Source organism: Chiroxiphia lanceolata, chromosome 5, assembly GCF_009829145.1.
Source record: "Chiroxiphia lanceolata isolate bChiLan1 chromosome 5, bChiLan1.pri, whole genome shotgun sequence".
Taxonomy (NCBI): Eukaryota; Metazoa; Chordata; class Aves; order Passeriformes; family Pipridae; genus Chiroxiphia; species Chiroxiphia lanceolata.
In genome coordinates this window covers 15,006,006-15,028,978 of record NC_045641.1, presented here as the reverse complement: position 1 = coordinate 15,028,978, position 22,973 = coordinate 15,006,006, and the positions used below count along the sequence as shown (strand labels likewise).

Below are 22,973 nucleotides of genomic sequence, written 5' to 3'. Positions count from 1 at the left end.
CAAGAAATAGAAATATACTGGAACCAGGAAGAACTGAGGGTCCATATCTTCTGCCTAATAATATCATATTTCAAGTGACAGTTAATTGAGTAAAATTATGAGCTGAAACCTAACAGCAATGAGGTGGTTACCTTTATATCATAACAGATTTATCTCCAACAGGGAAATACAAACATAAAAAAGGAGACAGACTCACTGATCCAATAGAAAATACAAAAAAAACAAGTTAAGTGAGTCAAGCCTACAGGAGTGAAAGAGTGGCATGAATACATTTTTATCGGTGTCACAAAAAAAGCCTGGCTATTACAAAAAAAAGCATTAAAATAATGAAAACAAAAGAACATGTCTAATCTAGAAGCAGTGCCCATTCTGGTACAGACACAGAATGGCAGGTTAAACAATATTACATTGTAATGATCGATTTTATAAACGGTTTGGTGAATTTCGCAGAAGCAGCAGGGTTCCACGCACCACTGAGCTCCAGCAGTTTTACACAGCCAGAATTAGTAAGCATAACATGTGCAAAGACATCTTCATGATCAGAAGTTGACATATGTACATGGATAATAACAAATAAAAGGCAAAGGTCCACAAACATAGCAGATAAGGTCAAGAATCTCAGCCTAATTCACAGGTTAGAGAAATGTGGGATAAATAGGGCTGGGGGAGATTACACTGCTCCCCTAGCGTAATTACGATTCATAGTTACACATCCTTCATCTACACAAAAATAAATGTCTAGTCTTAATGCAAATGATGTTCATTTCATCAAGATGCTAAGTTAATACTGTACTCATCACTACTGATTTTGTGTGAAATACCATGTACCCCAGCACATCAGAGCTCAGTACAGCTACATGGAGGGGTGTGAGGAAAAGCCATGCAGTTTGCAGATGCTTTCACCCAGAAAGACGGTAAAACCTGACACCTTTCTATGATTTGCACTGATCATCATGGTATTGTCAAACATATGGGAAATTAATGATCTATTTAAAATGTCTCCATTGGATGCTATAATGATTTCTTTCCAGTCAGAAATTACCACTATACTGGTAGCCAGTAAAAATTTTACAAAAAGTGTGGTAGATAACTTTAGTGTTATGCACAAATGACTACATTAAATTCATTCCCAAGTACTTGCTCTAGAATTAAAATTACAAATCCCATCCTTTAATTTGCTTAGGAGCACAAGCTACTTCATCTATACACATGGCCTGACAAATTTGGTGGACTTCTGTGATGGGGTTACAGCAGTGATGGATGAGGGAAGGGCAACAGAAGTCATCTACCTGGATGTGTGCAAAGCATTTGACTCTGTCCCACACAACATCCTTGTCTCTAAACTGGAGAGACATGGATTTGATGGATGGACCACTTGGTGGATAAAAAAATTGGCTGGATGGTCACACTCAAAGATGTGCGATCAATGGCTCGATGTCCAAGCGAAGTGATGAATGACAATCCTCAGGGGCAGTATTGGGACACCTTTGTCAGCAACACGGGCAGTGGGATTGAGTGCATCCTCAGCAAGTCTGCTGACTACACCAAGCTCTGTTGTGTGATCGAGACACTGGAGGGAAGGGATGGCATCCAGAGGGACCTTGACAGGTTTGAGAGATGGGCCTGTGTGGACCTCATGAAGTTCAATAAGACCAAGTGCAAGGTCCTGAACTTGGGTCTTGGCAATCTCAGGCACAAATACAGGCTGGATAGAAAATGGATTGAGAGCAGCCCTGAGAAGGACTTGGGGGTGCTGGTGGACAAAAAACTGGACATGAGCCAACAGTGCATGCTTGCAGCCCAGAAAGTCAACAGTATCCTGGGCTGCATCAAAGGAGATGTGAACAGCAGGTCAAGAGAAGTGACTCTCCCTCTCTACTCTGCTCTTATGAGACCCCACCTGGAGTACTGCATCCAGCTCTGGGGCCCACAAAAAAGATGTGGATCTGTTGAAATGAGTCCAGAGAAGGGTTACTAAGCTTTTCACACAGCTGGAGCACCTCTCCTACAAAGACAGACTGAAAGAGTTGGGGCTGTTCAGCCTGGAGAAGAGAAGACTCTGGAGAAACCTTAGAGCAGAAGCCTTCCAGCATGTAAAGGGGGCTACAAGAAAGCTGCAGAAGTATTTTTTACAAGGGCATCTAAGGACAGGATAGGGGAGAATGGCCTTAAGCTGAAGGAGGACCGTTTAGATTATATATTGGGAAGAAATTCTTTACTCTGAGGGTGATGAGACACTGGAACAGGTTGCCCAGAGAGGTTGTGGTTGCCTCATCCCTGAAGTTGTTCAAGACCAGACAGAACGGGGCTCTGAGTAGCCCGCTGTAGTAGAAGGTTCTCTGCTCTTGGAAGGGGGCTTGGAACTAGACAACCTTTAAGGTCCCTTCCAGCCCTAACCATTCTATGATTGTGTATTAAGCTCCTGTGCCAGTGCTCATCTGCATTGCTATGATATGATTGCCTGTTTTTAACTAAGGTGCAGTACAGAACCTCTGCCTTAACTATACTAAAAACTACAATTCAGCAGCAGTGTGAGTCAGACATGTTTTGCTAGGAAGAGTTGTGCCAGAACACAGCAATGTCTTTGATCCTTCTCTCAGCCACAAACCCCTTCTGACCATTTTATTCCATAAGGATTCAGAGCCTAAACCACGGACTGGGGATCTGTGAGATCCACAGTATATTTGAAGGGGAAGGCCACTTTGCACATGTAAACTACTCTTTCCACAACTCTTAAGGAGCATTCTTTTTCTAAAATCTTCCTAATTAGTTCTTCTATCCTTGATTTTCCTGCCTCGCTTGTGCACTACAGCCCCACCATCTGAGAGGGCAATGACATTAACAGATGCTGACTAGCTGGACTCGACCAAGATTTGACTTGTCTTGCAATGTTACTGGAGAACGCAACGTCCTCCCCTTTGCTTCTCAAAATGCAAGGTTACAAAACCAAAAGTCACACTGTGAGTACAGAATAGAGCACAAAAAAGCAGTATCCATGACTGCCAGAAAAAAATGTCATTTGCATAACCATTCATGGGGAAAGTGTTTGTCAAAAAGATACATTATTTTCCTGATACCAATCTGAAAATGCTAAAATATAAGCTGCTGAGCAGCATCAGCAGCACTGATTTGACTGCATGTATTAGAATGGATAAAGAAATGTGAATCATTCACTTTACAGGTATCCCACCCCAGCTAAAGTTGGTTGCAGTAGGCATTTTTGTTATTTTGAAGACAGAAGCTACTTGATGACCATGTGAAAAATGCAATGAACTTCTATGATTTTATGACACACATTAAACCCAAACTTTAAGGTAGCTTAAACAACACAGATGAAGTTTCCCTTTGATTCATTCTTCCGTGACAAGAACAGTTGATGAAACAGTTAGAAAAGGCATTACAGTTTTTTAGTGTGGGACTGAAGAATATGTTATGGCCACATTCTGTTACTCCCTTGCAGAAAAGGAGTCAAACGCAGGCTTAGTTTCACTTAGAAACTGATGCCCTAAGGAACTGGTAAAGATGTTTGTGTATCAATCAATGAAAAAGAACATCTGTTCTTTTCCAAGAAAGAAAAGGACAAGAAAGGAAAAGGCACTTTTACCTAAAAGGAAGCCAGATTATTTTCAGTCTGCAAAGTCATCTCTCCTTGAATGTTACGTACACTCCGTCAGTTTAGGGTCATTGCATTTTCTGTGAAACTGGAATGATGTTCACAATGTCTGACAGGAATTCCTACATTCATTTGTCATTGCTATTAACTAGCGTTTTAAAAACATTGTCTGCCACAAGTAGGAGAAATTAATTAAAAAGTATTAGAGCAATACATATAAAAAATTCCAAACAAACAAAAAAATCCTGCAACTAAAATATCCACAGCAAAATGAAATGCAAAGTCTTTGCAGAAGCACACATTTAAGTTGTGAATACCTGAAAACCTGGCAATGAAATCATGAACAGCAAGTTACTTTTGCACTACACTGAGGATCTGGACAGCTCCTCAAGAAATGAAAGCAATTACAATTTAACACCACTTGTAAATACCACTTGTAATCCACAGAAACATAACAATGTATGTCTTGATGCTGACACACAACATATATAACAAAGAACTTGGGTTAAATGAGATGAAGTGCAATTATAATGAAGTTATAATCAAAACCAAGAGTGACCATAGCTCTCTAATGTCTGTCTGCTAAGCATTATAACAAACACGACAGCATACACTTGTAACTACCATCATTTTTTTTAAATGCCCTTTGGTGACAACTCTGAAGCTGTCAATTAACTGAGAGGAAAACAACAATTCTCTGTAACCAAGCTTTCTCCTAGGAATGTGATTGATTTAACCAAACTCCAGAAATAAAATAAGTTTTTGGGGGAGTGTGCAACCAAGAGACCCACACATCCCAGAAAACAACCTCGTAATTAGTTGCCAGTCCAAGTTACAAATGTATAGAGGACTGATTTAACAACCGAGTCAGTCCTACTACCAACACCACATTTGGTTCACAATTACGAAAAAGCACCATGGCAAAAGATTTAGAGAAACAAGGTCATACCCTATAGCCCAGTGATGGAAAATAAGGGTCTGGGTGGGCCAAATGCCTGTTCCTTTTATTTCTACAAAGCACTAAAACCCAGAACTGAACAGTCCAATCCCTAATTAAGATGGAGAACCTTAGCACAGGACTCTTAAGCCCAAGCTGTTCTATGAATATCCATTTCATCACTTTTTACCAAACTAGCCTCAATGAACTTCATTCTCCACTCCCCAAAGAACTCAGGAAAAAACAGTATCCAAAGCCTCAAAAACATAATGGGAGGGAAAAAATCCAGCCCTGCTTCACCCTAGTGATGAAAATTTTGAAAACCCTTTCAACTATGTGTCAAATAATTTTTTGCAGACATGTAATTATTTATTATAAGGTTCAAAGTCAAACTCGAGGCAATGAGAATAGGTAATATAAGATGTTGAATCTCAGTGTACACAGATGCAAAGCAACTTCCATTTTTCTTTCCACCAGCTCTGAGAAGTTAGAGTATTTTCCTATCAATGATTAAGGAAGCAAGAATTAAGATGACTTTTATTTAAGAGCCTTACTTGAGATTCCCAAGTTAAAACTTTCAGCAGAAAGCAAAGGAAAAATATGTAGAGTGCAGAAATTCAATCAAATGGTAATCTTGTTTCATAAGTAAATAAAGTTTTGAGCAAATATGGTGTAAAGACACAAAACAGTGAAAAAAATGATTTGATTTAGATGCCTTTTCTTTCGGCAGCAGATCAAAAGGACTTTCAGAAGTTGCCTTTACTGAAACAGAATCTCTGTATTACAGGCCTAGTTTTGTATATCTTTCAAAGGCTTCTTGACTAGAATACTGTCAACTAGGAAGGGGCCTCTGGATAATTCAGGCATGTACAATGCCTTCTGACCTCCCTAGTGTCTGCTTGGCCTTTTCCACTGTTGAAAGAAACCAAACTTTATTTATTTATTTTCACTCTTCAAGATGTGCATTCCTAAACTGATTATTTTTTTTAGTACAATGTCACATAAGTGTAGGTAGTATAAACTTAGAACGCTACACAACTTTACTTTTTCCTCACTTAAGAAATCAGAACCTAATTTAAAACTACAGGATCATAGAAATACCCATTCATTTTTGAAGCTACCGGTACATGAAATACTTAAACAGCAAAACAGACAAGAAAAAGCAAAATATCAAGTTCCCACAGGCTACAGCTTCAACATTTTTTCTGATTTGTATCTCCTCATTGATAGGCAGAGAGGCCAGCAAACATTCAGCATACCTGCTCCGACTTCTTTTTCTTCTTCTTCAATGTTGTTTTTGATACTGTCGTACTCCTCATCGATTGCCTGGTTGCCACGCATTTGAGACAGAATTCTCCGTGCTCTCTGAGTCTGGCCTTTCTGAATGAGCCAGCGGGGACTTTCGGGAAGAAACAGGAATCCAAGAAACTGTATAACGGCTGGAACAGCCGACAGGCCCAGCATGTACCTGGAAATAAATAAGCAAATAAATAAGTATCTATTATTTGCCTACAAAAACACGCTATAAGAAGATTCAGTTACAGCTACTGAAACTGCAGTTTACAGATCAAACCCTCCTCTCTTCATATTCTTTCTCACTATAAGAATCACACATTCTGCAAGGTCATAGAAAATATGACCCTTTCTTTCATTTCCAGGAAATCTGATGGATATGTTGACTATTCTGCCACCACTGACTCTATGGCCACTGTTCCTGAGGACACCAAGTCAGACTAAATGAAAACCCTGAAATTTCACTAGTTTAGAAACTGATGAACCCTTCAGTGAACATAATCAGCAGAAAGAGAAAGCAAATGCACAGAGAAAAAATGGGTACTGTTGATGTCAAAAATGAGACTGAAATACTGCTAATTGTTTCACAGACATGTACAAAAAACAACCCCCAAAACCAGACAAAAAACCCATATGCATAAGTTGGTCAGTAATAGACATGTGGTCATTTGATTTTTGAAAATTTCTGTCTATAAGCAAAAACACTGAAAAAAGACCATTTCACCAGCACAGTAATTTACACCAGATCTTTTAGAGAGTCTGCTTTTAAATCTTCAGTCAGATGCAATGTTATGTTTTAAATCAAAACTGTATTTTAGATGCCCAGGGTGTTACTATTTACAGCCTTAAGACTAGTTCTCTACTCAACAAAGACTTTCCACTAGTTGCAGAGTTATGTTTCCAAGAATCAGCACTGACACCTGTGACAACACCCAGGGATACCATAATTCAATCCTTTTAAAGTGGGGTAAAAGAGTGTGAAAGACAAGCATACTACCAATTTTCATGGGTGGTTCTGGTCTATACACTCCATGTTTTTATATTCTTTCAATAAAACTCTACAAAGATAACAAGAATTGTGGAACAATGTAAAATTTTGTTCTGCTTTTTAAATCTCACCTTTTCCCATTTATACTTCACTGAGATTCTTTCCACTTCCATTAAAGAATTTAAACAGTGCTGGTGTCACCTGGACATTATTTCACACCAGGAGATAGAACCACTAAAACACCTTGAGAAACCAGCCCCTCTGAATACTGAGGTAGCCTGTACTCATGAACAGGTTCACACCTCGAGATCAGTCAGGAGACTAAGGAGATTTGCTAATCTCTCCTCTATCTCCTCTCTTCATACCCTAGGATACAGGTTTTCACACAGGTGAATCAGCAGTCTCTCGCCTGGATGTTTTTACAAAGTATGCTATGAAATGAGATTGCCAATAGAGTAGGAAAGAAAGCACAACCAAAACCTTGTTTTGGGGTAATGAACCAAATGTATTTGCTAGTCCAAATGCATTTTGAGTGAAAATGAAAGAACACCTCCTTAGAGGCATTTGTGGATTTAACAAAGAAAAATGTGGGCAGTACAACTGGCGGAAGATTGGAGAATGGTGAAAAGAACACCCCAAAAAGCAATGCAAAGAGGACAGCCATCCCAGGACAATGTGCATGCCAGGTCAGCCTTCCCACCCCCAAGGTGAGTCCTTAAGTCCTTCTTAAAACCAGCCAAAAGTTCCAAAAGTCATACAAGAAAATCTTGCTCTCGAAAGAACTCTGTGAGCAACTCCCTTATTTTGTAACACTTTAAGAATGGTATAGTTCATCATCAGTTAAAAAAAGAAAAGGATAAGGAAGAAAATTAATTAAAAACACAAAGCTTGTGGAAGGCTTATTAGCTGAGTAGTCTTCAGTCAACATATCTTCACTAATGTTCTCATGCCTCATTCACTACTGTTCTCATTCATTAATGTCTTCATTTCTTCCTATGCTCTTCTCTCTCCACAAACATTTTGGTAACTGTATACAGAATTACCTTTACACATACACTACTGAAGCTCACCAAATTGTATATTCAATATCTTCATTGGAGTGGCATTTAGAAAGCCTTTTCTGTTTCAAATGAAGAGTAAAACAAGCCCATAGAGATTAAGAACACCATTGCTGTATTCTGTCAAACTGGAAACCCTTTAGTCCCTTACATGCAGCAGAGCCTCCAGAACTAAGCAGTTGGGTACCTGCAATCACCTTAGGAGGCAAAATCAATTGAGACTCCTGAAAGCTTGATCCAAGGCTGTTAAAGCTACCAGTTGGACTCCATTGGATTGTTTATCACAGGCAAGATAAAAAAGAAATGTACAGAAAGTGCTCCCCCACTAAAGTCAGTTTCCAATACACAAACTTCTGGTCAAAGTTGAGGAGAAGGAGTAGGCCAGAAGGAAAACACTGACAGTGTACATCCATTGCAAGTTCAAGAGCTGAAGCAATTTACAGATCAAGCCATTTTGATATAACCAATTTAGAGTAAAAGCAGGCAATTTTAGACATTTCATGCAGTGAGCCGGCTTCCAGAAATCTAATATAGTTCTTTCCTATCCAGAGTACAAGACTTTGCGTTTGAAGCCAGATGTCTAGCAGACCTGAAAAAATCCAGCATGAAATTTAATAAGTCTGCTGTAACATTTCTTCTTCTCTGACATACTGCTGCAATACTATTAAGATGGTATTAGCAGGGTTTATAAAGCAAACCTGACATAAGGGTCAGGTTAAATATTTGTTTTCTTTGGTTTATTTTTAATTTAATATCCAGTATTTCCAAGAACAAGAGTCAAAAAAAATAAGGCTCCTTACTGGTTTTTTGCAGCACTCCAATACTTAGCCATTCAGTCACAAAGAGACACAGTAATTGCTGCAATTTTTCTTCTTATATGTAATGACTCACATTTGTAATGAATTCACATTTGTGAATTCTCTCCGTGAGTTTACTGGCCACTCTTTCCAGGTGAGAGACCATCTGCACTCTTCCCTGATCAGCCTTACCTTGCTGAGGACAGACAGGTACACTGTTCCCAATAAACAGCTCCAGCATTGCAGCTGAGAATACCTGGATACCTCATCACTGAGGTGGTAGCCTGTTTCTGCACAGTGCATTGTCAACAGTTAGACGTCACTCAATCCAAAAAAGCAGTGCTTGGCACATATATAAAACACAGCATTACTACATTAGCAAAAGTTATTCAGCACGTGCCAGCAGGCTGCAGAAACAATTGTTCCTCTCCAGAGCCTGGAAAACTGGGACCACCAACATGAGAAAAAGGTACAAACCAGGAACAGCAATGGATCGCTAAGACGGTTGTGCAACTGGAGTGTGTGACATAAAAGAAGAGGCTGAAAGAACTGGGTTTGTGCTGCCCAGAAAAGAGATGATCAAGTGAAGACCTAATTGCATCTTTCATAACTGAAAAGAAGCTCATATAGAAGGAGACAGACTTTCTCAAATGTACCCTGGGAAAGGACAAGAGTCAACAGTCACAAGTTGCAACATGAAAAAATTTAGATCGAAGATGAGGGAAAACAATTCTTCACATTAAGAGTGACTGAATATCTAAGCAAAGTGTCTTGCAAAATGAAAACATCCATCATTGGAGATTTTCAAAGGTCAGCATCTCACACTGATCGGATTAAATACCCAAACTTCCACTCTTAATCAATCCACAGGTTTTATTCATAATTTTAATTTTCTCAGTTCAGACAGATTAAAAGGTCTGAATTATAGCAGATTAGGATTTTTTAAGATCCAAACAGTAGAATAAGTTACACCAATGCAGACGCTCTTAGAACAGCTGTGCAGCATTTCAGTGGGTGAGGGCCTCATTTCTATTTAAGGTATAGTGGCATATCAAAACAGTGTTTTCCAAAAAGATAAAATCTGCATTTGACAATGATTATTGCCTTCCACTCAATCTTCTATGTTAATTAAACATATTTACAAAGTAACATATCAAAAGATGGTAACTTCCTTGTGTCACTGCTTGATTCGGAAACATCTGATACATTCTATATCAAAACACTGGCTCTTTGACCGATCTTTTCCAAAGCAGCCTAGCAGTCTGCTTTTTGAGCTAGAGAATCTATCTTAGTTTACCTGAACAACTGAACAAAAAACAATAACACCAATATTTGTCATATATTTTGTTAGCTTGTATTTTTCTTCCAGTATGCTAGTATTTACTGAAATACACAGATTAAACCCACATCCTCACCTCCCAAATGTCAGGGCACTAATGGGGGAAAAAAAAGACATATCCACAAAAGCTTCCTCCAGCTGAATCCCTGACCACTGAGGTAACCTGAACTCAAAAATCTGCCTGACCAGAAAGTACACAATGCCTCTAACAGTAACTGTGACTCAGAGCTTCATTTCTAAATAAATACCTTTGCTTGTCTGTTTCTCCCACCCAGCCACATGCACAGGGACTCATGTTAGCAAATTATTAAGACTAAGAGTTAATTTAAAATAATAAAGCAACCACTACATAACTGGCATCAAGGATCAAATAATTCAGTTTGTATTTCACTTAGAAATGCATTATTGCATGCCACTAACTTTTCTCAAAATTGAGCATATCTCTTTAACTGCAAAAAGGGATTTGCAAGTCTATGAAACTAAGTTGTTCTTTCAGTGAAGGATGTTTGTCAGTTCTCCATAAGTAGACATATAGCCAGAGAATGCAGCTGCATTATAATGAAAAGGTCATCAAAAATTTCATGTAAAATGCAAAATGCTATTTTCGTTTGAGCTGTAGTACCCAGAATGCACAAAGCAGAGCTAAAACTTAAAATTCAATTAAAATCAAACAAAATTGGTATGAAGTAACCTTTTCCTTAAGGTCAAAATGTGATATCTTTTTACAAAAGAGATAAAGGAAGCAATCAAATGGACAAAAAGTAAAAATCTCAAACTTCTTGAATCTTCAGTCACACACAGATTAAGCCATAAATTCATTAAGAAAACATTTTTTTTTAATGTGTATTTATTTATATACTACGAAAAGATCAGCTTCCAAGTTCTTCTATGTACCTGGTCCCAACTGAATTGTTCCTAACTTAAACCTCAAACATCAGCACACCTAGAAGTCCCTATTCAGCTTCATTAAAAGCCAGAAAACATAAACATATTATATTTCAAGTTTTTGGGTATGGGGAGAGGATCCTTCAAATTAGAATGTTCCAATAGCAAAATGATTTCAAGCTGTAGCAACAGAAATCTAAGGCCCTACAACAACAGGCATCCCTTTCCCAAGAGTGTTTCAAAAGAAGAGCACATATAATTAAGCATAAGTTTCCAAGAGTTGGAACGTAGAGTATAAGTTATTCCTCCTACACATTTCTGTTAATTGTTTTACTCAAGTCAGCTCTGCAAGTGAAATACCAAGCCACTGAAATTTGTCATCTCTCTCAAATGACACATCACTACAAAGTTAGCAGGTATAAGACTGCAGTCCAGAAACACTTAAGAGATGTCTACAGGAAGAACATAATATCCATAAAGTAGAGTAAAAGAGATTCATATTATCCTGTAACATAAACTTTTAACTATAAAGTTATGCTACAATATCCTTCCCTTCAATTCTGATTAGATTACTACTGCTCAGATTAAGAATATTTGAAATTCACCTCTATTTTGCACATACAGCATCATACTTACTGGAAATTTGCCTTTTGAATAATCAGCATTTGATTACTCTAAATGCAAAAGGCAAGCTATTTTCATAAACATCATGACAATCATTCAAGCTTTTGATGCACATTTATTGCTCTTCCACTTTAAAGTTTAGTGCAGTCATATGTGAATATTAAGCTTAAGTGAAAGCAGTATGGATCTATTTTGGCAAGAACTAATTATTAAAGTTCCATTCCAGTATACAGTTTGACCACTTTATATGTAAACAAGAATTACTATATCTGTCAACCAAAACAAGGCTATGCCAATTTTGCTTTTAGCAAGGAAGACTCACAAACCTCCACCCATCCTTCGCGAGGTAGCTGAAGAGTCCATCGACGACGCTTGCAAAAAACTGCCCTCCAGTGATGAACAGAGTGTTAATGGTGACTAATCTGCCTCTTAGGTGCGGTGGAGCAACTTCTGCGATGTACACTGGCACAGTCATAGATGCTACACCTACAAGAATAAATTCAGTTACAGTTATAAAATCGAGAGAGGCGCTACATTGCTTTTTCATCATAAAATACCATTTTGTGCTGGTTTTGACTGAGGCAGAGTTAATCTTCTTCATAGTAGTTGGTATAGGGCTATGTTCTGGATTTGTGCTGGAAACTGTGTTGATAATTCGGGGATGTTTTTTTACTGAGCAGTGCTCACACAGAGTCAAGGCCTTTTCTACCTCACACCCCACCCCTCCAGCAAGGAGGATGGGGGTGCACAAGGAGTTGGGAGGGGACACAGCTATTTGTGCAAAAGACAGAAATGCCCACGAGGAACACACACAGGAGGACACACACACACACACAAACTGTAAAAACAGAGTTCAAGAGTATAAAGAGCAGAGCTGGGTGTGGCACATGCTTTGGTGGTCCAAATCCACCAACAAAGTTGCGCTCTCAATTTAAAGCAAATTATATCCTTATTTCCTTAAAAGAACCTACAGTGACAACCAACAGCAATTTATTTTGTAGTTAAAACTTGAAGTACATTGGCAACACATGCTCAACAACACATTTCAGCTGAAGTCAGATCAGTTACAACTTGAGCACAGCTAGCACAGCCAAGCACCATCAGAGACACCAAAACTTCCAGCCTGGGACAGCTCCAATGAGTCCACATGGACTCACACCAGCACGGGCCAGTGCCACAGACTCAGCAAGAAAAGGGGTCAACTAAAGGCATGCACGTGACTTCTGAAGCACAACTATGGTTCCTGGCTCATGTCACAGTAGAAGGGCTTCATCTTAAAATGGCAGAGGCTTTGGCCAGCTCCCCGCTGCCTGGCTGACTCACCAAACTAAGAGCACAAAACCATCTTTAGCAATAAGGTTGCTAAAGTAGCAAGCCTGACAGGACTGCTGGGAGCCTCCAAAAGCTCAAGCAAGGAATATATATTGTTTAATAATAAAATGGCATCAGAAGATCCTTTGTTGCGATAGGTAAACACTCACAGCAGCCTCTCAGCATGAGAACCCAGTTCCCAGCAGAGCCTCCCAGGACACACCAATGATGCCTCCTCCTCCTATTGACTGAGCAACCCACACGGAATAAAAAACCCACATAAAAGTGTCAGGAAAAAAAAAAAAATTAAAAATTTATTCATCCATTTTTCAAAGCCAACCAGAAGGCACCATGGAAAGAAGCATTCAAATAGTCCTTTGCATGTTTGATAGAGAAGCAAATTTTCAAGTACAACTCACTATTAGGGATATTTTTCTCGCACCTTTCATGCCAGTATTTGAACTAATGATAATTAAAGGGATGGAGACAGTGCACATACAAGGGAAAAGCCTTTACAGGAAAGCACAGGAGTGTGTCCGTTTGCTGCAAAGAAAAGCCACTGAGGACCCATCCAAGGCAGTGGCTGCCACTGGGGCAGAGGGGAAGTGTCCTACGGCTGTGGCAGCTCTGACCCAGGGAGACTGGGCTTTCCTGCTCCCCCAGCCACCCCTCTGCCTTGGGCATGCCACCCCACATGCCCATGCTCATTCCCCCGCTGCAGTGTGGCAGTGTGGCCATCTTCCCATATATCTTAACATACGGTCCTAAGAAGGATATCTTGAACGTGGGTAATGATGTAGTGAGGCTAATTTGAGAGGTAAAGATGGCAACATCTGCATGTGTTTTTCACTGTAAAGCAGTAGGAAACCAAAACCAATATATGCCCTGTAAAAAAGCTACTTTTCCCCCTCATTCAACTACTAATGAAGACTGATTTTACAGAGAACCTGCAGAGAAATCTTGTTCAAAACATACCAGACAAAAACGCTTCTCAGGCATCCAAAAAGTAGAGCCATGCCATTGACCAGACCATCAGCTATCACTAATGTTCAACACACATCATCAGCCCTGTGGCACTGCTAGAACCACTGGTAGCCACAGCTAACATGACACTTGCTACATAGAAGGGAAACTGAAGCTTGTTGCATAACATAAGGGTAGTATGAAAGTTAACGTGTCGGTGAACTGTCTTTAACAAGAGGCACGATGACAACAGATTTACTGTTTCTGCTGCATTCTTTCCACACAGTTAATGGCTACAGGAATAAGCAGAGAAAGGCAAAGTTTGCACATCTCAAGCCAGTGATACCAGCTGTCCAGCTGGCATTAATACAATAGTTGAAATTATTTATTATCAAACCTGCAATGAACAGAGCAATATTTGTTAGGGAAGCCTAAGGAATTAAGAGTATTAGTTCAAAATCACACAGAATTGTTTAGATTGACAGGGACACTGGGAGATCATCTAGTCCAACTGCTGTTCATGCACGGTCCGCTAGAGCAGGCCATCCAGAACCATGCTCAGTTAGACCTTGACAATCTCCACATGTGGATCTCCAACCAAAATGACTCTGTAATTCTGTGGCTTCCACACCAGCTTTCTCACCCTGAGACTTCTCACAATGTTGCTGTCAGAAATAGCCTTTCTGGATTTCCATTTAGACCTTACTTCCTCTACTGTGCATCCCAAAACCTGTAGGTTCAAAACATCCAAGCAAAAGCCTCAATTCAGAAGACATGTTTGTTACACATTTTCAGTTATCATTTCAATATCAAAACACATGCTTTTCTATTCTGAGTCTGAAGAGTGTGGCAGGAAGTTTCAGGAAACAGAAGGAGGCAATTAGGAAAGCCTCCTCAGTTTATCTGACTGCCATCCAGCAAGCACTCACACACAAAAGCAAAGTTCTTTCTAAAAAAACCCAACATGAGTAAAAATGGCTATTATGAAACAGATCAAATGAAGGGAAAAAATCCTATCACTTAAGGAAACAATGCTTTAGATTCCATAGTGGTATTTACATTCCTGATTTGCTTTTAGTTGCCTTAGAATGTGTCAACATTCTCCAGACTTTCCTCCTCTAATTTTAATTTAAGACACACTAGACCATAGGACAGTAAGTTCTTCTTAAAAGGTATAGTCAGAAGCAAGGCATTAAATGTTAGCCAAGTATAAAAATCTCTAAAATGCATAACCAGTATTTGTTATGTGATTATTTTAATAGCTAGATATTAAAGAAATTTGAAAACAAAGAGCAGCTTCCCTAGGAAAACAAATATGGCTGCAATGGAATCTTTCCTTAATCTTTCATATGAGAATGCTTTCATTTGCACTTTCTAATATGTTCTCACTGTTAAACTGCTCACACCAAATAAAAGATTCTTGCTGCAGGCAAGTATATTACTACCTAACTAATAAAGCTGATAAGTGACAAGACACTGGAAAGAAAATGAAAACAATTAACTGGAAATCTGTCAGAGGAGGTTGTGCACCACAGCTATGAAATCTGAGACAAGAGAGGAGGCAAGTCCAGTCTCTCTCCACTTGAGTAACCAAGACATGAACATTTTGTCCTCATTAAAGGATATAGCTTAGAAAAAACATAACTGAAGGTTCCTTAAATTTAGACCAGAAGATGCATCTAACTATTATACAGGAAGCATTAAATCACACAATGGGTTGAAATCATCGTATTAAATGTTTTTTCACTCCTAAAATCACTTAGGAGACTAATTATTAGGGCTCCTCCTATAATCTGCAGATTTACCACTGGAAAGCAGAGACAAGACAGTACACAGCTCAATTTTAGGACAATCAATAGAATGCAGGTGTGAAAAGACATTTTAGAATCACATTACCATCCAGAAAGGTATTTCCAGTATGTACATGTAAGCATCATAAAAAATTCATTAAGAAATTCAGGAATGAAGTCAGTAAATCTACTGACAGGAGAGATAAAATGGTCAATAAAGGAGAACTCCTATGATAATTAGAATTAAAAATATATTTTAAGAAAGAAAATTAGGTAGCAAAACACAAGGACTAACAAAGGAATCAGAGTTCTTGTTTATAAAAAGTATCTGACAATAAATGCTAGGGAGACAGAATAATTTTAAAGATTTTTTTTTTTTTGCAAGATCACATGGATATAAATGTACCCCTGTCCAGACCAGGACTTACACTACAGCTCCAGTCATGTCTCTAGCAGATAGGAGGGAAGGTGCATCATAAAAACAACAGATGAGCAAAAAAAGCTGGAGACAGGATATTAAATGAGATCCACTTCTACTCCTTGCATAATAAAAAAGCTCTAAGGTAGTAGGGATGTAAGTGTCAGTCATTTCCTTGGCATCAGCCAATAACCAGTGTCAGAAGCAGCAAAAACATAGGGAAGGATTCCTGACAAACTGTTGTTGTTACTACCCAGAAGGTTCATAAACACAAGAGACAGGTGACAAAAATTGGGTAACTTTAAAAAAAAACCTCATGCAACTCAATTAGCCTTTCATGTTTAGGAATAAAGAGGACTAATGGTTAACTAGAAGTGCTGAGGAAGCACATCAAGGAGCTGGTGTCTCTTTGCATCGTGGTTCTGTCCCTCTTTCTGTCCAGCAGATGCTGGCCCTTTGCATTAACACCAGGTAAACCAGGGAATACTATCAGCTAAAAGGATATCCACCTGCCTGGTGGGGTTTGGACCACTTGGCTCCCTTAAACAGTTCACAATGAGATCATTGTGTCCATAGGCAGGACTAGGTATGACAATGGAGTGGTATGAACTGCCAAAGGACTCAAGACTGTCCAGCTGGAAACCAAAATTAGGATATGAAATAATCGAAATAATCAGGAAAAAAAAAGTGAAGATATCTCTGTTCCTATTTGAGAGTAAAGCAATTCAGCCATTAATCTCTATTAACAACACACACAGGTCATTATAGAAATATGTAGTTAGGAGTTCCAAATGAAAAGGCAAAAATAAAAGTTAAAAAAGGTTTAGAATAGTCATGGGAATGAGGCATCCTTTACTAACATATAAAACTGTATTGAGGTACTTCACCAAGGTAAAATATTTCACATAGCTCAGAATGAATTTGTAAGAGCAAGTTTTCATCAAAATGTTAAACTTTAATGCTACCAACTTTAAAATTCACTTAATTAAAAAGCATCCTGCTTACAAGAATTTTAAGCAGCCTTAGTAAGTGATTCCACAGCCAGAGGGTTGGTGGAGGCAACCTGATGAAGAAGCAAGTTTATGGCAAAGAGAATCAGGAATTAAATATTAGCAGAGGTTGCTATGCTACGAGAAAGTTTGAATACAAAGTCAAGGTGAGTCTTTTGTGGGGGTGAGGATGGAGTGTAATTAAATAGCAAATTCCAAAGGTGACAGGGGAAAACTTGCCAAGCCACAGCTGAACACCAGGTTAATGTTTTCTTCCAGCAACTTTGCACAAAATCTAATAAACTCCTTACACCCTGGATACTGGACATGCAATCTAAATTTAGTGCCTTGGAAACACAGTTGACCCCAGAAGTATGTCAGATTATACAGACAAAGAGACTTTCATCAAGTATTTTCTTTCAGTTGTGTTCCCACAAAATTATACTCTAAGGTTTTTGCTTTACTCTGACAAAAACAGCTTTCTTGCCAATGGATAATTTTAGAATATTGCTCACATCTGACTAGTTAGTAACACTCAGGAGGATAAGGGTAACACACTGGTTAACTTTCTGAAAGAACTGAAAGTTCAACAGTAATTGTATAGTCTTTACTGTCAGTCTACAGAAGAATCAATTTAAATAGTTTGTGGAGTAAAGAACATCCATCAAGAGAAAAGGGATACATTTTAACAGCTCCACAACATATTACAATTGTACTGCTCAACCTAAACAGATATTAAGCCTTTTCATAGTCTCACAGAGTCCTTTTCTGCTGTTACAGTTAACACTTCAGCTTTCAGTAACGACAGTCAACCTAAGGGGATATTAGAGTGACTTATGAAACATGTTAATAGGAAATACTTCAGAAAGCAGTACATTTGAATGCTGTTCTAGTACACTAACCACTTCCCTGGCAGATAAAGCTAAAATCTTCATTGAACAGCTTGTATTTGAGTGCGAACATCAGGGAAAGCTCAAGCCCCCTCTAATATCTAGGTTTCCCACTGTGGTGGTTTGAGCCACCACAAAAATCCAAGATCCAATTCCCAGGCTTCCCCCACCCCTTCCCACAATTTTATCTCAACACCAAAGAGAAACTTTCAGGCAAGAGGCTTCTATAGGGGGAAAGGGGAAGTATATTTACATTTATTACATTAATAAATATCATACAAGCTAAAAGCAACTATATATATAATATTACACACTTCTATCAGTCCTTTTAAGCTTTTCCCTCAATTCAGTCCAGGAAAAGCTCTTCAGGCTCATAGATAAAGCAGTCTTTCTCTCTTCTTCACGAAGTCCAAGAAGGTAGTTCTGAGTCCTTTCTCCTTGGTTCTGTGCCATCTCTGCTGTGTCATTCTCTCTCTCATACCTCGGTTCTGCGCTGCTGTAGTTTAGTTCAGCTTATCACAGTACACGTCTTGGAATCTTCATTCCTCCTCCGAGTTTTACGGCTGTCCTCCGTTCAAATCACTGCAAGGACATCCTCCGGGCCTTTCTCTGGTCCCTCTCCAATTTTGCCTGGGGTTATCTCCCTGGCACCAGGCTGCATTCTGCCTGTCCACTTTGCCTCGGCTCCAATGCTGAGCCTCCCCTCTACAGTGAGAGGGAAAAGAAGAAGCCCCCTCCGCAGTCTAGCTGCAAAGGGTGAGGGAAGAGGGCTTGGCTCCTCTCTCCCGCTTACCTTTAGGTGTTGTGAGTCCCTTCCCTCACAACACACACTCGCTCCAATGCTGCCTCCAACCCTCGCTTAGCCAGAGCTGTGGGGCCACAGGGCCCCCCTGCCACCCCTGGGTCTTCTACACCCACACACCCACACAACAGCAGTCAGACAGACTGACTGCCAACAACTTCCACCAGCTGTGTATATATGATTTTTCACAGGAGCGAGCAAAACGGGCAGTGATTGGCCCTCTAGGGGAGACTGCCCTGGCACCCAGTCACCTCTAGGCCCCCTGGCTCCCAAGGGGGCAACTTCAAACCATGACACCCACCCATTGCGCATATCTAGTAAAGGCATTATCAGCAGTTTATAAGTGGTTATTTTAAGTTATTTCAAGGATGACTGGCAGCACACTTTCCCTTTTAATCTCTCTCCCACATCGGATTAGTAGAAGTCCATTTCTTAGCAGTGGCACAACTGTACTTGGCTACAGCAGAGCCCTGAAATGCCCAAGGGCAGTGGGACAAACCACTAGCACTAAGACCACATTGCTTTGTGAGAACATAAATCACAGTGATGGAAAGATTTAGGTACGCCTCTTCTAGAAAAGGGGTCCAACATCAGCAGCCTTCATTTAAGTCTGATATTTTATTTTAACGCTAAGTCATTGAACCATAGAGAGCTGGTTCATTATAGTTAAAGAACCTGTGCTGCTGAACATCTAATACACCAAGTAATTGCAGATTTTTATGTCCCTATCTAGTCACTACCCCAAACCAGTGTGGCCAATATTGTAATTGATGCCAAAAAACCTATATCACTATGTGGCATCCAATTGTGAAGGAGTCAAGGACCAGAACAATTTGGAGAAATATAAAGGAAGCTCCTCACTAGTTGATATTGTTTCAGAACAATCATATCTTAATAAGACTGGATGAATAATTCTTTCTGTTGACCACAAGAAGGTTTTTTCACTCGTGTGTTATCAGTAAGGATGAAAACTACAAAACCCTTCCCTGCTTAAGAAAACCTCAAATTGTGTCCACTAGAAACAACCACAGCTGTCATACAGTAAACGCAATGCCCCAAAAAGTTAGCATTAGCCTTACACAAAAGTAATTTCAAGTTTCAAGCTCTTCCTTGTTCAAAAGATACAGAATTAAATCCAGTTCATAAAAAAACTTAAGAGGCCAACACAGAATACAATTCCTGTAAAATTAAAGTGCTGAGGCCTTTCTCTAGCATCTCCAGGACAGTATCTCAGAACAGCCTAAGGCAATCATATATCATATTAAAGAGACATGAATATTCAAGAAAGCATAATCAAGGAGGGACTATTTATCACAATACTTATTTTCCAACACTGAAATTCTGTAAATCAAGGAAGCTTTTTAATCTGGAAGCAGGGGGTTACGAAATGGGAAAAAGTAAGTGAGCCATGACACTAGACAGAAGATAGACAAAAACCCTGTACAGGTTAGAGTGTGAAGTTAAAGCTTAGTTTATTCTGTTTATTAAAAGAAAACATACCAAAAAATGCAGTAATCTTTAACAGCACACAGGCAGTAATTTAAAAAACACTACCCACAGCCAGGTAACCAAGCCACTCAGTCCTACTAAAATAACATCCCAATGCACAGAGAGGTACAAAACATGCCACAATCTGTGGACATCGAAAGACTTAAGTAGGAGAGCTAGAGAAGAAAAATTCTTCTTCTCTGGGAAAACCGACAAACAGGAGAATCCTACATGAAAGCCAACAACTGAGAAAGTGTTTGAAGTCAGATGAAAGTAACATCACAGCTACCTGTTAAGGAAAAAAGAAGGGTAGCTTTCATAGGTGACACCCTCCTGAGGGGATCAGAGTGTCTGATAGGCTGACCAGAGCCACCCCACAGGGAAGTCCTCTGTCTCCCTGCAGCGCGGGTAAGGGATGTCACTAGAAAACTCTTCAGTCTAATATGGCACTTTGTTATCCGCTATTGATTCTTCAAGTCAGCAGCACAAGATCACAAAGAGAAGTGCCAGATTCTGCACCTGGGATGGGGTAACCCTGGATGTGCGTACAGACTAGGGAACGAGACACTGGAGAGCAGCGCCGAGGAGAGGGACCCAGAAGTCCTGGTCGATGGCAAGTTGAATATGAGTGAGCAGTACCCTGGCAGCCAGGAGGGTCAACCATGTCCTGGGGGGCATCAGGCACAGCATCGCCAGCCAGTCGAGGGAGGGGATTGTCCTGCTCTGCTCTGCACTGGTGCAGCCTCACCTTGAATATTGTGGCAGTTTTGGGCACCACAGTATAAGAAAGATATTAAACTGTTAGAGAGTGTCCAAAGGAGGGCAACGAAGATGGTGAAGGGCCTTGAGGAGAAGTCGTATGAGGAGCAGCTGAGGGCACTTGGTCTGTTCAGCCTGCAGGAGACTAAGGGAAGACCTCATCACTGCCTATACCTTCCTCACAAAGAGAAGTGGAGGGGCAGGCACTGACCTTCTCTCTCTGGTGACCAGTCACAGGAGCTGAGGAAACAGCATGAAGCTGAGTCAGGGAAGGTTTAGGTTTGATATTAGGAAAAGGTTCTTCACCCAGGGGATGGTTGGGCAGTGGAACAGGCTCCCCAGGGAAGTGGTCACAGCACCAAGCCTGACAGAGTTCAAGAAGCCTATGAACAACACTCTCAGGCACATGGTGTGATTCTTGGGGTGACATGTGCAGGACTAGGAGTTGGACTTAATTATCTTTGAGGGTTATCTAAGTGTTAGATCCACTTCAACAGCAGGGTCCTATTCAATTCAGCCTCAGTGTTGGTACTATATATAGAACAGCTCATTTTGGAAAGAGAATATTTTTAAACAAATAATTTTTTTTATCCAAAGTTATTTTGAGATTATTCAAGGTCGCAGTAACAAGTCAAGAAGAAATTTATCTGGAGAGACAAAGTCAGAAGGAAAGAGTGGGATTTAATTAACTAGAGATATGCAGAAATTTTGAAGCAAAGGTCTTTGCAAGTGTCCAAGCATATGAGAATGACTAGCACTATGCATGTCACATCACAGTTTACACCTCCCAGCAACCCAGAACTAGTTAGCCATATGCAGTCTTTCTTTATGGCTAGCATATGTTCCTATTAATCCAGGTTGTGAAGCACCCAGACAGACATCTCTCCACTCAGATGCCCTAGTTCCTGAGCACCCCACTGAGCGTGCCACACTGGGAACCTGTGCCTGTCATTCACAGCTGTAGTTCCCATTTCAGAAAGGTACCAGAAATTGTGAAGAAATGCATTTTTGAATTGTTATAACAATACAAGATTAACAATCAGCCCTAGAAGTGAGTAAAATCTACCAAAAGCAACTAGTAAAAAGTCCTAATTTGTTCTGTTTCTTAAATTAATTTCAAGATCAAGAACTATTCTGTAAACTTATAAGATGCAGATCTTACATTGTGAAAAACAGTCAAGATATTTATACCACTCAAAACAACCTTTATCTTTAACACATAACAAAAGCTTCTGACTTCAGAAAATAAGAGCATTTTTTATTTAAACTTGAAAATTATGAATACAACGTAGTAGTTTTCTTTATTACAGCTTGTATAAACACGTAAGTCAAGCACTACTTAATCTACTTTAAGAGTGATGGTTTTAGTTTAAATAAATAGTAATTGAGATAAGCAGTGCTTTGCTGTAGACCTTTTTCAGCACATGCAGACTGTTCACTGTACAGGCTGCTCACTTACACTTAAGAGAAACTCTCCACTGAATGTGGCCAAGGCCTGAGGCAGCCCCAGCCACAGATAAGGAGTTGCTTCCCCACCCAGTGGCTCCTCCCCTTCCAGCAAGGGAGGAGATCAGGATGTGTATCCGCATCCCTGCTACCCCATTTGCCATTTGTCTTTTGATCTGGTGGCTGGCGAGGACTTGTGCTGCAGCATTGAGCAGCTGAAGGGTGGCAATCCAGCTCTTTCTGCTGACTTAGCCAAGCAAACAGCAATTTCCAGCAGGGAAGTATGGTTTTAAAATGACCCAGAAAGATTTGGCAGGGCTTATCCACACAACCATTCATATGTGCCAGAAAGCCATCATTACAAACAGCACACAGCCTTTACACGGTTAAAAAAAACAACAATCCCACATCAAAAAACCCAGAAAAAGAGTTGAATGCTTCAAGGATTAGCAAGTATTTTCTGTGCAGAGAAATTTTATTTTCAGAGTAAGAGGGTAATGATTTGAAAGCTCCACATAAAATGGATATTCCTTTTTAACTTTAAACTTTTGCTTATAAACCATTTTCCCCCTAGTCCTACTAC

At 39.7% G+C, this 22,973-nt stretch overlaps 1 protein-coding gene across 1 annotated transcript in view; it reads right to left on the bottom strand.

Annotated features, from left to right (window-relative positions):
- Nucleotides 1-22,973, bottom strand: part of SLC2A13 (solute carrier family 2 member 13) — a 152,589-nt gene that overhangs the window by 111,569 nt on the left and 18,047 nt on the right. Inside the window, exons 2-3 of the mRNA XM_032688403.1 lie at nt 11,861-12,020; nt 5,810-6,018 (exon numbers count right to left, since the gene is read on the bottom strand). Of these exons, the coding sequence (XP_032544294.1) occupies nt 5,810-6,018; nt 11,861-12,020 (369 nt within the window). The remainder of the gene's footprint in view (nt 1-5,809; nt 6,019-11,860; nt 12,021-22,973) is intronic.